The sequence below is a fragment of the Oryctolagus cuniculus genome, chromosome 19 (assembly GCF_964237555.1).
Source record: "Oryctolagus cuniculus chromosome 19, mOryCun1.1, whole genome shotgun sequence".
In the NCBI taxonomy this organism is placed as follows: Eukaryota; Metazoa; Chordata; class Mammalia; order Lagomorpha; family Leporidae; genus Oryctolagus; species Oryctolagus cuniculus.
Genome location: NC_091450.1, coordinates 30,963,179 through 30,978,586, shown reverse-complemented (window position 1 = coordinate 30,978,586; position 15,408 = coordinate 30,963,179). Strand labels below are relative to the sequence as shown.

The window sequence follows — 15,408 nt, the reverse complement described above, 5'->3', positions numbered from 1 at the left end:
GGGTGAGGGCCCTGTCTAAGGAGGGAAATTGGGTTCACACCAAGCACAGCACCGGAAGCCAGCCAGGAGCCCAAGGGCATGAGGCCACAGGGGATCAAGGGCAGCCAGGGAGAAGAGGGGCAAAGGGCAAAAAAGGGCCGGGCCCACGGTGTTTCAGGCCTTTAATCCACTTCCCAGGGGAGTGGTTAATTAGTCTGATTGGCAGGTGGGTGCCCAGGTGTGGTTAGGTAGAGGGTGAGGTCACCTGGGCATGGTGAAGGTGTGGTCGTCCAGCTCATAAACCTAGTCAATTTTATCCTCTATGCTGCCTACAATGTGGGGACGTACCCTTCCGTTCACAACATGCTCAATCACGGTTCTTAGAACTCCAGTTTCTCAACTGAAAAGCAAGTAAAAACAGACACTCCCCGTGTCCTGCTGACAGAATTATGTGTGAATAGAAAGCCAGGAAATAGCCTTTTTTATAAGATTTATTTACGGGCTGGCGCTGTGGAGTTGTAGGTTAAGTTTCCATCTGCGGCGCCGGCATCCCATATGGGCACTGGTTTGATTCCCGGCTGCTCCACTTCTGATCCAGCTCTCTGCTGTGGCCTGGGAAAGGAGCAGCAGATGGCCCAAGTGCTTGGGCCCCTGCACCCACGCGGGAGACCCAGAAGCAGCTGCAGGCTCCTGGGTTCAGATCGGCCCAGTTCTGGCTGTTGCCGCCATTTGGGGAGTGACGGTGGTTGGAAGACCTCCCCCTCTCTCTGTCTCTCGAGAGGCAGAGCCACAGAGAGGTCACAGTCAGAGATCTTCCATGGGCTGGCTCATTCCCAGACGGCGGCAACGGTCGGGTGGAGCCAGGAGCCAGGAGGGCCATGCTGTCTCCCTCGTGGGTGGAAGGGGCTCCGAGCACTTAGGCCATCCTCCACTGCCTTCCCAGGTGCATCATCAGGGCCTGGAATTGGAGAGCTACAGCCAGGACTGGAACTGGCAATCCCGTATGGGTACTGGGATCCAAGTGGCAGCTTAGCCTGGCTGCATCACAGCACCAGCCCTCACCACACGTTTTTTAAAAAAGGCTTATTTTATTCGAAAGGCAGAGCTATAGAGGCAGTCTTCCATCCGCTGGCTCATACCCCGGATGGCCGCAATGGCTGGAGTTGCGCACTGATTTGAAGCCAGGAGCCCAGAGCTTCCTCCTGGTCTCCCACACAGGTGCAGGGGCTCAGGGACCTGGGCCATCTTCTACTGCTTTCCCAGGCCATACAGAGAGCTGGATCGGAAGAGGAGCACCCGGGACTCGAACCGGCGCCCATATAGATGCTCCAGGCCGTGGCTTTACCCGCTGCGCCACAGCACTGGCCCCACTACGCATTTTTTTTAAACAGGCTCTCACTAGGCTAGTCCTCCACCTGCGGTGCCGGCATCCCGGGTTCTAGTCCCGGTCTGGGCGCCAGAGTCTGTCCCGGTTGCTCCTCTCCCACTACACATTTTTAATCTCGCTGCAGACTTGCCCTCAGCACATTCTAGGGGCCTCCCCGCTCCGTGCGTCGGCTTCCCCGTGAGTAAGTAGCTGCCTTCCGAGCGAGCCTCTCGCCGCGGGGCGTTGTGACGGAGGCGGAGGCGGCAGCAGGTGCTTCGTGTTGGGACCACCTGGCCAGGTAAGCTTGGGCTGCACATCCGTGCATCCTGGGTGTCCGGTCAAGGTGTGCCCCCTGCCGGTCGGGGCGGGAAATGAACCCCGGGCAAGTGGGGTGTACTAGGGGGCTCGGGAAGACATTTCTGGGAAAGGGAAAATGGGAGGCGCCAATGCGCAGAAGGAGCCACGTGTGAACAGACTTTTAAAAATCCCGAGGATTTCAGGTGAGAACGGCGCACTTGGAACGCAGGAAGAGGACAATGCGCCGTGTGACTGATGGGCCCTCTCCCCTGGAAACAGGTCCTTTTGGTTTGGGCCAGGGCGCGGGGCACGCCGGGAAATGTAGTTCACGGACGGGGCACCCCGTACCGCAGCCTGGTGCCGTCGCGGCGAGCGGACTCCATTTCCCGAGGAGCCCCGGGCCGGCGAGGCGGCGGGGGGACGGGAGCCGCCGTGGCGTCCGTGCGCGGGTCGAGCCGGGGGTGGGTGCTCGCCGCGAAATACCGCGGAGGCCGTGGCGTGGCGTCCCTGTGGCCTGGTCAGGGCCATGTCCGCGTGAGGACCCCGCCTTCGCCGCCCAGTCCCAGCCCCCGCCAGACTGCGCCCTGCACCATGGGCTCCATCCTGAGCCGCCGCATCGCGGGGGTGGAGGACATCGACATCCAGGCCAACTCGGCCTATCGCTACCCCCCGAAGTCCGGTGAGCACTGCCTGGGGGCGCGGGCTGGAACGCTGGCCGGGCGGCGGGCGCCCCCTGGGCCCGGGACTCTGCCTCCAGCTTCCTGCCCGGAAGCTCCGCGTCCTGGAGCCCGAGGCCGGGCAGGAGCCTGGGACTGGGGCACCCCGGCGCTGCCGCTGCCCGGCTGGTGACCTTGGGCCACGCTCGGCCGCTGCGCGCCGAAGCTTCCTCTTCGTTGGTGGGCAGCGAGTTCTTCGTCACGAGCGTCCACGTCGCTCGCGGCGGTGGCTTTGGTGCGGAGCCCGGGCCGGCGGTCCAGGGCTGTCCAGGGCTGTCCAGGGCGCCTTCGTGTCGCCCGGAGCACGCCTGCCTCCCGGCGTGTGTGTTGGGGGCCGGGGAGATGGTGTGAGTGAGGGGCGTGGGACGGCACCTTCAGCCCCCCGGGGAGAGGGGAGCCTTGTCCCACTCGTGAACGAGGCCTGCCCCTGCGTTTCCTGTGTGGTGGGAAGGGGAGGAGACGCGGGGTCATCCAGCCTGGGTCCTCGGACCCTGGCTCTGAAGCGTCTGGTCTCCCGTGGGCTCCCCCGGGTGGTCCAGGGCCGCCTGCTGCCAGGCGCGGTGTGTGGGGGACTCTGGCGGCTGAGACCTGAGGTCCGTTCCCTAGGGGAGCCCGGCCTTATTCACGCTGGTTTGGGAAGGTGAAGCAAGACAGGGTCTTGGGACCACTGGGGTGACGGGGCGTGGGGACTGGCGTCGCTCTGGGGGCTGTCGGAGAGGGTGGAGACCGCCGGGCAGAGAGCGCCCTGTCTCCCGTGGCTGCTTGGTTCCTGGTGGGGCCATCCGGCCTGGTAGCGCTGACCCCGCTGTCTTCTTTGAGTGACCCTGGGTCAGCCGCCTCGCCTGTGAAATGGGCCGAAACTTGCTCAGTGCTCAGACCGTAGCTGGCCCACAGGAAGTGTGTTGAGTGGTGGCTTGGCCGTGGCTGAAGGAGGGCACTGGGTGAGCAGCACAGGCCCTGAGGGCAGCTGACCAGGGGCGTGGCAGCGATCCAGGGGCCCCCGTCTCCTGGAACCCGGGCAGACTTGAGGTCCCCGCCTTGGGGTGTTGGGCGTCCCAAGCTTCTTTCTCTCTGGGATCCCACCCTGGGAGACAGGGTCAGCGATTCCAGGGTTTGATGTGGGTCCCCCTTCTCCTGGAACCCGGGCAGGCTTGAGGTCCCCGCCTTGGGGTGTTGGGTGTCCCGAGCTTCTTTCTCTCTGGGATCCCACCCTGGGAGACAGGGTCAGCGCCTCTTGAGGCTGCCTCCCGTGAGCCTGGGCTTGGCTTCCGAATCCACCGGAGAGAGCCCTCAGCCGGCCGTGGCTGGCTCCTCAGGCGCAGCTGCCGGCCCGGCTGTGTGACGGGGACAGGGCCGTGCTGCGCGCCTGCCCAGTGCCAAGGCTGTCCCCGCGGCACCTGCTCTTCCCCTTTCCATTCCGTGAGCTTCTGGGTGAACTTGGCCGTTCGGGGTTTGTCTTGCCTGGTCCCTAGGTCGCATGAGGCCTTGGGGTCCTGATCCGGGCCTGGGGCTCCCCTGGCTCCCAGGTTCCCCGGGAGAACCCCATCCAGGAGGGAGGTGGGAGACGGAAGAGGCCTGCAGTGTCACCCCCAGGGAGGCTGGGCGCTGTTTCAGGGTGTGTGTCCCCGCGTGCTTACTCACTTCATGGGAAAGTTGTCACCTTCCCAGGTTTCAGTCCGAGAGAGAGGACCGTCGCGTGCGAGTGTTTATCTCTGACGCCTGGAACCGGGTGCGGTCCTCTGTGAGCTTGGCGTGTGCACCACAGCAGTGCTTGGCTTGGATTTGAACCTCTGCTCTGTTCTCACCTCCTCACAGCCGCCCCAGGTGTAATCTGTGCGCCATGCAACTCACATTGTAAACCACGAACCCCGTGCGTGTCCCTCGCGGCTGGAAGCCCCTTTGTGCCTGCACAGTCAGGGCCGCCCCGCGCCTCGCTGCTGTGCTTTCTGTCTTCGGCGTCGGCCTTTCTGGACGCGCGGTTGGCAGCCGCTCCGTGCCCGGCTTCTTTCTCTCAGGCCTCACGCGGCAGTTCGGTTGTACCGCACTTCCGCGGTGTGACGGGGTGGCTGCGCCGGTACTGCTGCTGTTGCAGACCACCCCCAAAACACTGACGCCAGGGTGGCAGCAGAGAGCCGGGAGCCAGACAGCTGTCGCTGGATTCCCAGGCCCCGGAGGAGGTGGTAGAGGTTCTAAGAGATGGAAGTTAGGGCTGAGAGGTGCGCGCTTGGCTGTGTCCACGTTCCTGGTTGGCATGCAGCGCTGGGCCTTCCTTCAGTGGTCGGGATGGACTCCTCAGATGACACCAACAGCCGGAGCTGGGCCAGGCCAAAGCCAGGCACTCCATCCCGGTATCCAGGTCTGCCGCGTGGTGGCAGGGGTCCACGTACACCTTCCGTGCCTTCCGGGTCCATTAGCAGGGAGCTGGACCAGAAGTGGAGCAGCCGGGACTTAGTGGGCACTCGTATGGAATGCCGGCCTCGCAGGCGGGGTTTAACCTGCCCCACAACGCCAGCCCTGTGTGTGTGCGACCTTTTAACCAGCAACTTCAAACTGCTTTCCAAAGTGGCAGCATCACTTTATTTACTTACTTATTTTTACAGATGTGTGTTTGCTTGTTAGCGAGGCACAGTGATAGAGAGGGAGAGACACAGAGCTTCCGTCTGCCAGCTTATTCCCCAAGTGGCTGCAGTGGCCAGGGCTGGGCCAGGTCAAACCCAGGAGCCAGAAATTCCATCCCGGCCTCCCATGTGGTAGCAGGGCCAAGTACTTGAGTTTTCATTTGCTCCCTTCCCCATCGAAGCAAACAAGCTGGGGCTCCAGCCAGCACTTCGGTGTGTGACGTGGGCACCCAGAGCGGCGGTTTAACCCGCTTGTGCCACGGTGTTTGCCTGCAGAGACCCCTCTTCCTTTCTTTTTAAAGATTTATTTATCTGAAAGTCAGAGAGAGAGCCTCGTCTGCTGGTTCGCACCACAAAGGCCAGGGCTGGGCCCGGCCAAAGCCAGGAGCCGGGAGCTTCCTCTAGGTCTCCCACGTGGGTGCAGGGGCCCAAGGACTTGGGCCGTCTTCTGCTGCTTTCCCAGGCCATAGCAAGGAGCGGGATCAGAAGTGGAGTAGCTGGAACGCGAACCGGCACCTATACGTGGGGTGCCGGGGTGCATACGGTGGCTTAGCCTGCTGTGCCGCACGGGCAGCCCTGGAAAGAATTTCTAACCATGCTTCGAGGTGCTGGCGTTGCGGTGAAACGGCTACGCTGCTGCTTGCTCGACCTGGGTGCTCTCTTCCAGCCCAGCTGCCGGTGCCTGCGCCTGGATCCTGCCGCCGCACGGGGGCCCTGGACAGAGTTGCCGGCTCCTGACTTCAGCCTGGTGCAGTCCTGGCTGTTGTGGGCCTCTGCAGAGTGAGCCAGTGGCTGGAAGATTTGCCTCCCTCTCTGTCACCCTGCCTTTCAAATATATAAATGTTTAGCAGACATACATCCTCGCCAGAGATTTTCCCTGGAGGTTTTATAGTGGTAGCGAACGCTTGGTCTGTGCTCCGTCTTGAGTTCCTGTCTCGTGTGCACTGTGCGTGGAGAGCCAAGGATTCCGTTCTCGGCACCACCTTTGTCATGAGGACTGCTCTTCCCGTCGGGCTGCCTGGCCTCGGTCTAGTCAGCTGATACTAAACATCAGGGTTTGCTTTTTTAAAAACAAAACAAAACATTTATGTATTTATTTCAAATGAAATGAAAGACCGAGAGAGAGATCCTTCATTGGCTTGTTCACTCCCCAGATTGCCACAACGCCTGGGGCTGGACCAGGCCGGAGCCAGGAGCTTGCTCCGGGTCTCCACACGGATTTAGGGGCCCCGGGACTTGGACCCCTTCTGCTGGTGTTCCAGGTGCGTCAGCGGGAGCTGGATTGGAAGTGGAGCAGCCAGGACTCGAGCTCGCGCCTGCGTGGGACGGTGGCTCCGCAGGCGGTGGCTTAGCCTGGCGTGCCGCGGTGCTGGCTCTCAGGGTTTGCCATTGAGCGCCGCTGTCGGTTCCAGCGATCCGTCTGTCCCTGTGTTGCTCCGCTGGGGCGATCTCGCTGTCCAGGCGACATTTGGCCATGTCCGGAGATGCGTTTTTTGGTCACAGGTGGAGGTGTCTGTTTGCTGACATATGGTGGGTAGAGGTCACGGGACACCCCCCCCACCAATAACAATTCCCGGGCCCCAGAATCCTGCAGTGCAGCGTGGCCTGTCCTCACCCCAGCACCACACGGCTGTTGGCTGAAGCCTCGCCCTGTTCCTTCCCGCTTGGTCCTGCTCAGAATTGCTGTGGACGCACTCAGTCCTCCGCATTTCCACGTGGGTGGTGCAGGCCCCTGCTGGGGCCCAGAGGAACTGCCCTGCGTGTGAGATGAGAGCGGGGGAGCACCGCCCCTCCACAAGGCCTGCAGCTCTGTGTGTGTTTGGATCTTTGACTTCCTGAACTTCAGGTCGCTTGGTGCAAGGCAGGTGATACAGCCTTTCCCAGCCTCGCGGTCATGCACGGTTCTCTGTACGTTTCTCTTTTTTTAAGATTTAATTTTTATTTATTTATTTTTTTAAAATTTTATTGACTTTTATTTGAGAGGTAGAGTTAGACAGTGAGAGGGAGAGACGAGAGAGAGGTCTTCCTTCCATTGGTTCAGTCCCCAAATGGCTGCAGTGGCCGGAGCTGTGCCAATCCGAAGTCAGGAGCCAGGTGCTTCCTCCTGGTCTCCCATGCGGGTGCAGGGCCCAAGCACCTGGGCCATCCTCCACTGCCTTCCCAGGTCACAGCAGAGAGCTGGCCTGGAAGAGGAGCAGCCAGGACTAGAACCGCTGCCCATATGGGATGCCGGTGCTACAGGCGGAGGAATAATCCACTGTGCCATGGCGCTGGTCCCAACTCTACGTTTCTTTAAGTTGAGTTGGTTTGATGAAAATATGAAGGACGGTTTTGTCCTTGGTGACCTAAGGGCTCACGTCCTACTGTGAGATTTTCCTGTCCCAGCAGGTGTCCGGCAGTGCTGTGAGCAGGGAGTGAATGTCTCCCTGACATGTGTGTACCCCACATCTTACCCCTGCAATCTCGGGGCGATCCAAGGCCCCTTGGGGTCTGCTCCCCGGTGCTGGCGGCCAGGGCGTGGTCCAGGAGTCGGGTGTGAGCCGTGTGTCCACGGCACCATGCTGTCTCGGTTTCCTGTGCAGAGAGGACCTTGTCTGGCTCTAACTTACTTGCTGTCTGGAGCAAGGAAGAAGCAGGGGTTCCAGGTAGGGGAGGAGGACTTTGCGTCCCCGAGGCTGCTTCTGCGAATGGGGACAATCTGGGTCCCCAGGGAGGCCTTGGTGGCCGTTGGTGCCAGTTGAGACGGTGGCAGGGCCGCCCCCTCCCCATGCCCTCTGTGTCCCCTCCCTCGGGGACCAGTTCTGGGCTTCTGCTCTTAGTGATCTGGTCTGTTTTTTACTGTGACTGCTGTATAAAGAAGGTGCGTTTTTCTGAGCGTCTGTCTATACTTTTAAACAGTTTTATGTTTCAGGTAAAACAAGGAAACGGTGACAATGAAAATCTTTTACGTCGACGGGGTGGGGGCCTGAGAGCTTGCTTGAGCCAGAAGCGAGGTTGCCTGGTGTACAGCCCTGCCCGGGGTCCTGATGGCAGCAGTGCCCACTCGGCCTTGAGAGCCCTGGCCCTGTGTGTGTCCCCGGAGCAGAGGCCGCCCCAGGAGGTGGAGGATCACTGTGCGTCCTGGGAGGGGCACGCACCTGTGGCTGAGCAGACTGGAAAGGAATCGCTGTGGTGGGCTGTGGGGCCAGCGTGTGGGGGTGGGGAGCGGCCCTCCCCACAAGGCCAGGAAGTTACTCTGGCCTCGGCCAGTCGCTTGCTCGTCGCGGCCCCAGTACCCTGGGTGCCACTTGAAACTCCAAGCGGCCTGTCTCCCCAGCTCCCGTTCTGCTCTGACCTTCCAGTCCGTGTGAGCTGGCAGGGTGGGCCCCGCCTGGTCCTCTACCAGCCCAGCTTTTGTTTGCTGTGGGGCTGGACTTTTCTGGACGATGTCCCACACTTCCTGGATGGTCCTGGGATGGTGACCAGTACCTTCCGCACAGCTGCCCCACCCGAGTGCCGCCCTGTGCCGCTGGTCTGGGCTTCTGTACCGTGGGCCTATCCCCGGGCAGCCTCCCGCTCGGTGGTGCCGGCTGCCGCGTCACGCACACCATCCCTCTGGCGCCTGACTGGGCACTCAGTAAACAACCGTGGACTGCCCAGCTCCTCAGAGCGCAGACACTCCCTGTGCGCAGGAGGTGGTGGCTTCCCACGTGGTTAGGGCACAGGCAGAGGCGAGGCCAGTGCCTGCCGATGAGGAGCTGGCAGCAGGGAGCGGCGCTAGCCGGGGTCGCCTGCTCTTGGTTGCTTGTTCTTAGAGCAGGCAGGAAGTGGGAGGTTGAGAATCGCCCTGAGATTGTAGTGTCGTCACCTCTGTTAGTAAAACAAGATCTGAGGCTCAGAGGCCAGCGTGTGGTGTGTCAGGGTAGGCCACTCTCTGTGACGCCGGCATCAACGTGAAGTGCTGGTTCCATTCTCAGGCACTGTGCTTCTGATCCAGCTCCCCGCTAACGAGCCTGGGAAAGCAGCGGAGGATGGCCCAAGGGCTTGGGCCCCTGCACCGACGTGGGAGACCCGGATGGAGCTCCTGACCCAGCCCCCACCATTTTGGCCATTTGGATGGAAGATCTCTCTCTCTCCCCTTCTCTCTCTGTCAGTTTGCCTTTTAAATAATCGTAAAATAAAACATGTCGTTAGCCCTTGCATCTGCCTCACTGTGGACTTGTGTGTGTTTGGTTCTGGGTGCAGGTGGGGCCTCGCGCCCCTGGGGTGGGCAGTGCTCACGCTGGCTCCCTGTGGGGTCAGCCCTGGTTCACTGCCCCACGGAACTGAACCGCTCTGTGATACGTCTGGGTGCCAGCTTTTGGGGAGAATGACAAGAAAGAGGTGTTCAGTTTAGCACAGTGCTTTGGGGGAAAAGCATGTGTGTGCACTAACTGTACATTAACTATTTTTAAAGGGACAGTTTTAGTTTTTTTAAGATTTTTTTTATTTGAAAAGCAGAGTGACACGAGGGAAATGAATCTTTTTTTTTTAAATTTATTTTTATTTATTTGAAAGACAGAGTTACAGAGAGAGAGGTAGAGACATAGAAAGGTCTTCCACCCGCTGGTTCACTCCCCAAGTGACAATGGCTGGAGCTGAGCCGATCTGAAACCAGGAGCGGAGCTTCTTCGGGGTCTCCCATGCAGGTGTAGGGGCCCAAGGACTTGGGCCATCTTCCACTGCTTTCCCAGGCCACAGCAGAGAGCTGGATCAGAAGAGGAGCAGCCGGGACTAGAACCGGCACCCATATGGGATGCTGGCACTTCAGGCTGGGGCTTTAACCTGCTGTGCTACAGCGCCAGCCCTGGGAAAGAGATTTTTTTTAAACATTTATTTACTTGAAAGTCAGAGTTACACCGAGAGAGAAGGTGGCAGAGAGAGAAAGAGAGAGAGAATGAGAAAGGAAGAAAGAAGTGGTGTCTTCCATCTGCTGGTTCACTCCCCAGGTGGCCTCAATGGCTGGAGCTGCACTGACCCAGAGCCAGGAGCTTATTCCGGATCTCCCACGCCGGTGCAGGGGCCCAGGGATCTGGGCCATCTTCCACTGCTATCTCAGGCCACAGCAGAGAGCTGGATCAGAAGTGGAGCATCTGGGACTCGAACCGGTGCCCATATGGGATGCCAGCACCGCAGGTGGCTGCCTTACCCGCTACGCTGTAGTGCCTGCCCCAGGAAAGAGATCTTTAATCTGCTGGTTCACTCCCCAGATGGCCACAACGGCCAGAGGTAGCCAGGCCAAAACCAGGAGCCTGGAATCCCACCTGGGTCTCCAGGCAGGCCCTTACCTGAGGCCTTCCCAAGCATGCTAGCAGGAAGCTGGGTCTGAAGCAAAACAGCTGGGACTCAAACCAGTACTGTGTGTTTAAGTGAAGGTTAGGGACCAGCATTGGGACACAGCGGCTGGAGCTGCCGCTCGCGATGCCCACATCCCTTCCCGGGGGCCTGGTTGAGTCCAGACTGCTTTGCTTCAGGTCCAGTGCCCTGTTACTGCACCTGGGAGACAGCAGATGATGGCCCAAGTGCTTAGGTTCCTGCCACCCACGTGGGAGACCTGGATAGAGTCCCTGGCCCACGTGGGCGACCTGGATAGAGACCCCGGCCCACGTGGGAGACCTGGATAGAGACCCCGGCCCACGTGGGAGACCTGGATAGAGACCCCGGCCCACGTGGGAGACCTGGATAGAGTCCCCGGCCCACGTGGGAGACCTGGATAGAGTCCCTGGCTGTTGCGGGCATTTGGTGAGTGAACCAGCAGATGGAAGATTTCCGTCTGTATATATCTTCCCCTTTTTCTCTGTCAGTCTGCCTTTCACATGCAGTAATGTAATGCCTGCTATTACAGTTAGTGTACACGGAGGAAGTGTACCTGTCATTGATTACGTGATGCGTGGTCTTAAAGGGAACTTGTTGCAGAAATAGATCAGAACCAGCTCCGAGCCCCTTCTGGCCTCTGCCGTGGGCGAGTCCGGCCTGGCTTTGGACTTGGATGTAACTGGGATCAGACGTCGCGCTCGCTCCACATCAGGTGTTGAGGGGCCTTGCTTTGTTCGTGGAGCTGTAGCTTGTCTTGTGTCTGCCGGGTGGCACTCTGCGTGTACCGACCTGTTCTGTGTAGACAGGCGTTGGGCCCCCTGGGGGACTCATGCTGCTGTGCTGGCCTGGTGCCCCGGAGTCTGTTTTCCCTGTGTCCAGTTTGATACCTGGATGTGTCGAAACAGCTTCCGCTCCCGAGGTGAGGGGGAGCGTTGCTGCTCACTCGTGTTGTCACCGACGCTGTCTGTGTGCTCCCCTCCCTGCCGTCCGCAGTGGCTGGGCCAGGCCAGGGCTGGACCTGCGAATGCTCTCCAGGCCTCCCCTTGGGGGCAGGTGCCCCTTACTCGAGTCTGTGAGTCCGGGTTGCTGCCTGCTCAGGTCTGCTGCAGCCGCAAGCTGGAGGCTGGAGCCCCAGGCGGTGCGATGGGTTCACAGAGCTGTCCTAACCGCCAGCCAGATAGGCAGCCAGGCTCGGTGTGGTTTTAATACACTGTTCCCTGGGGACTGAGGTTGTAAATGAGCCTTTCCTTTCTCTTTATCCTCTTGAGGTGCCTGTTGAAGTCTTTTACACATTTAAAAACTGAGTTATCTCTTCTTGTTGATTAATAGTTCTTTCTTAAGTGCCTTTGGTTACGTTATGAATTCTTTGGAAACTTGCCATCTCAGTGGCATGACTGCAAAGTAGCTCAGGCAGGAGATGGAATGTGCCGGAAGGCTCTGGGGAAGTTCAGCCCAGCCAGGCAGGCCAGGAAGTGGAAGCCGTGGGCGGCAGGGTCCTGGCTGATCTGCCCCTGTGGGGCGTGTGGGGCTGTCCTGGACTGGGTCCTTTGCTCTCCTCCCTGTCCTGCTCCGTCGGGGGAGAGAATCTGGCCCAACACAGTCCAGTCTGACTGAGGCTGTTTGCGGGAAGGGGGTGGGGTTGAGGAGCACAACACAATCTGTGCAGGGCCGGTGTTGTGCCGTAGCGGGGATCCACGTGGGCACTGGTGCGATTGCCGGCTGCTCCACTCCCCGCCCAGCTCCCTGCTAACGCGCCTGAGAAAGCCGTGGAGGACGGCCCAGGTACTCGGGCCCCTGGAAGACGCTCTTGGCTCCTGGCTTCAGCCTGGCCCAGCCCTGGCTGTTGCAGCCGTTTGGGGAGTGAACCAGTGGATAGAGGACCTCTCTCCCTCCTTCTGTCAGTTTCTCTTTTTCTGTAACTCTGCCTTTCAAATAAATATAACAACAAATCTTTAACGAAAACCCAGGTGATGCCGAATGTGGGGACTTAGTGGCTCAGAAACCAGAGGCTTTTTGTTTGCTCTGCGAGCGCTGGCACGTGGGGGAGTTTCACCTGCTGAGTTAGTGGTGGGCCAGCTCAGGGTGCAGCCCTTCGCACCCCTGCATCCTCCCAGCCACGCTAACTGCCTCTCGGCACAGGTGGGTCCCTGAGGCCCAGAGTCAGCTGCTGGAGTGTGGCGGGCACAGAAGCGCTGTCCTGTGGGGCACCAACAAATGGGCCTGGAGATGCTGACCTGAGACCGGCGCTGTCCCAGGTGCCAGGCCCGGCTAGGGTTGGCAGCCGTGTGTCAGCAGATCCCGTGAGGCTGCTGACTGGGCACAGGCACTGTGTGGGGCGGGAGGAGCCACCCTTTGCCGGTTCCCCCTCCCTGGCTGGGAGTGACTGAGGCGTCCCAGGTCCTGGGGCCGGGTGTGTCTGTTAGCAGGGCCATGGCGGGCTGGGTGTCCTCTTTCCTGAAGAGGAGAAGGTTGATCTTAGCGTGCAGTCTGGAGGACACAGGTCAGGACCGTGAGGCCCCGGTCGCTGTCTGTGGAGGCTGGTTGTGGCCGGTGCAGAGGGTCGGTCACGGGGTGAACCAGGAAGCAGCCCTCGTTCAGGTCAGCAGCCCTCTCCTGAAACCACCCTCTGAGGGCACGCCCCCCGTCACCCCGAGACGCCATCATCAGACCAAGCCTCTGCCCTTAATCTGTCACCCATTAATGTTTACATCAGAGTGCAAACAAACGTCTGTGTGAGTTTTGGGGCGACAAGTCCTGTTCAGCCCGTAACAAGGGTGCAGGCTCTGGGATCGCAAGGTTTCACTGCGTCACCGACCCTGTGGGGATGTGGCTGGCGAGGCTTCTCAGAGTAACAAGCCAAGTGTGGCAAGCTCTTGCCAGGGCAGGGGCGCAGAGAGACGGGGCTGCCATGACCATCACGTCCACGAGGAGGACTCGTGATGGCCCTGGGAGGAGAGCTAGGATAGGAGGTGTGACAGCCAGGAAGGTGGGTGCTGAGCAGTTGAGTGGGGCCACTGGTTTGTAGGCTGGGGAGGGCGGGATCTGGCAGGGAGGTCGAGGCACAGAACATTCTCTTTGGGGACTGGGAGCATGGGGAGGGGGGCCCGGGCTACCTAGAGCCGCACAGGCACTTGAGCTCACACTCCTGGGCCAGGTGGCTCTTGGGCCCTGCCCCCGGGGGACATCTGCATGTGTACAGAGGAGCCACCCTCCGAGCCCAGCCAGCTTCTGTTGGGGTTCCCCAGGGCAGGGCAGGTTTGGGTAGAAGTATTTCTCGGGGTGGGGGGGGGTCCCAGACTCTGGTCTCTGACAAGCAGGCATGTAGAGGAGGAGGAGGCAGGTGGCACAGGTCTTTCCTCCTCCTGGCCCTCCCCGCCCTCTGAGGCTCCCGGCAGCAGTTTGGCTCCTTGAGACCACTGTTCACGGCCCCGCCTGGGCCGTGCACATCGCCGGGCACTCTGCCTTCCGGCCCCGGGCTCCTCGGAGACTCCCTGGGTCCTGGCTCCCCTGACGGGTCGTGTGATGCTTCTCCTTCCACTCTGCCAGAGTGTGGGCACAGGCACTGTGTGGACTCCCCAACACCCCGAATGGGACCAACAACAGAGCCCCAGCCTGTGGCTCGGTGGCCATGCAGAGGGGACAGCACCCCCTCCCGGTGGCCTCATGGCCCGGGTGTTTGTCGTGGGTGAAGATGACAAGTGCGGCTTTCTCCCACCCCTGATGTCAGTGGGGAGGGGATGGGTGCAGGAAGGGCGCTCGCCATCTGTGTGTGTTCTCCCGGTTGGATGTGGAAGTAGGATGGAGACCAGATGCCTGACCCGTCCAAGGTTGAGTCCCCGACAGACTGTGACAGTGACGGGGGAGGTGGTGGGTTTGCCCTTGGTGCGGTGCGTGAGGCCTGCCCGCTGAGGCCTGGAGTCTGGCGTGTGAGTCCAGGCCAACACCCGTGGACCCGGGGCATCTGCTGCCTATGGAACAATTGTCTATAGTTTGTTTCAGGAAGGCTTTTGCATGTGCTCTCTGTGTGTGAACAGCTGCCCGTCGTGGCTGGCGGTGACACCACTGACCACTGTCCCAGGCTACAACGAAGGGGGCAGCCTGGAGATGAAGACACGCGCTGGGCTCTGGAGGCTGAGGGTTTGCGCCCCAGCTCTGCTGTTCTAGTGCCTGGGAGGTGGGGCGGCGTCTGTCCCTGTCCTGCCTGCCCCACCCAGCACCGTGGACAAGAACCCTGTGGCTGTGGCCCTTCCTTCATCTTCCCGCCTTGCTCATGTCTCTCTCCGCCCTCCCTCGTCCTGCGGCACTGTCTGCTCCCCGTGGTCCCACGCACCAGTGCACGTGTATGGTACGCCTGCACACGCGTGTGCACACACACGCAGGAGCTGCGTGTTTCTCCTTTACCAGCCCCTGTTGTAGGGACGTGAGCATCTTAGAAACCTGTGGGACAGCACAGAGTCAGACCATAAAACCCCTGCTTTCTGCATTCAGTGAACATTTTTCATGTTTGGCTTTTCCATTTTTTTTTTTTTTTCAATTGGTCACTCCGTTTTTTTTGTTTTGTTTTGTTTTGTTTTGTTTTTTTAAGATTTATTTATTTGAAAGGCAGAGTTAAGAGAGGCAGAGGCAGAGAGAGAAAGAAAGGTCTTCCATCCGCTGGTTCACTTCCCAAGTGGCCACAATGGCCTGAGCTGTGCTGATCTGAAGCCAGGAGCCAGGAGCTTCTTCTGGGTCCCCCTAGTGGGTGCCGGCATCTTTTTCTGTTTTCCTAGGACACAGCAGAGCTGGATCAGAAGCGGAGTAGTCAGGACTCGAACCGGTGCCCGTATGGGATGCTGGCACTGCAGACCGGGGCTTTAACCCGCTGCGCCACAGCGTCGGTTCCTTTCTTTTTTCTTCTATAGGGGTTGGTTATGTAACTGGAAGGCAGAGTGCAAGAGGAAACAAGAGGAAAAGAGCTGAAGCCAGGAGTCTGGAACTCCATCTGGGTCCCCCACGTGGTGGCAGGGTCTTACCCACTTAGGCCGTCTTTCACTGCCTTAGGATTGAAGAGGAGCAGCCAGGACTTGAACCGGCAATTTGTTACAGGATGCCAGTGTTC

General features: G+C 59.9%; 1 protein-coding gene across 5 annotated transcripts in view; it reads left to right on the top strand.

The window, feature by feature from the left end:
• The window catches only part of MGRN1 (mahogunin ring finger 1), a 52,017-nt gene that overhangs the window by 3,889 nt on the left and 32,720 nt on the right, over positions 1-15,408 (top strand). For 3 of the 5 annotated variants that reach the window (XM_070063991.1, XM_070063992.1, XM_070063989.1), the window contains exon 1: positions 2,034-2,321. The exons of 1 other annotated variant lie outside the window; for it this stretch is intronic. In XM_070063991.1, coding sequence (XP_069920092.1) covers positions 2,234-2,321 — 88 coding nt within the window. In that variant the 5' untranslated portion in view covers positions 2,034-2,233. Of the gene's footprint in view, positions 1-2,032; positions 2,322-15,408 lie in introns of those variants that run through there. One more of the 5 variants, XM_070063990.1, reaches the window with a different exon arrangement.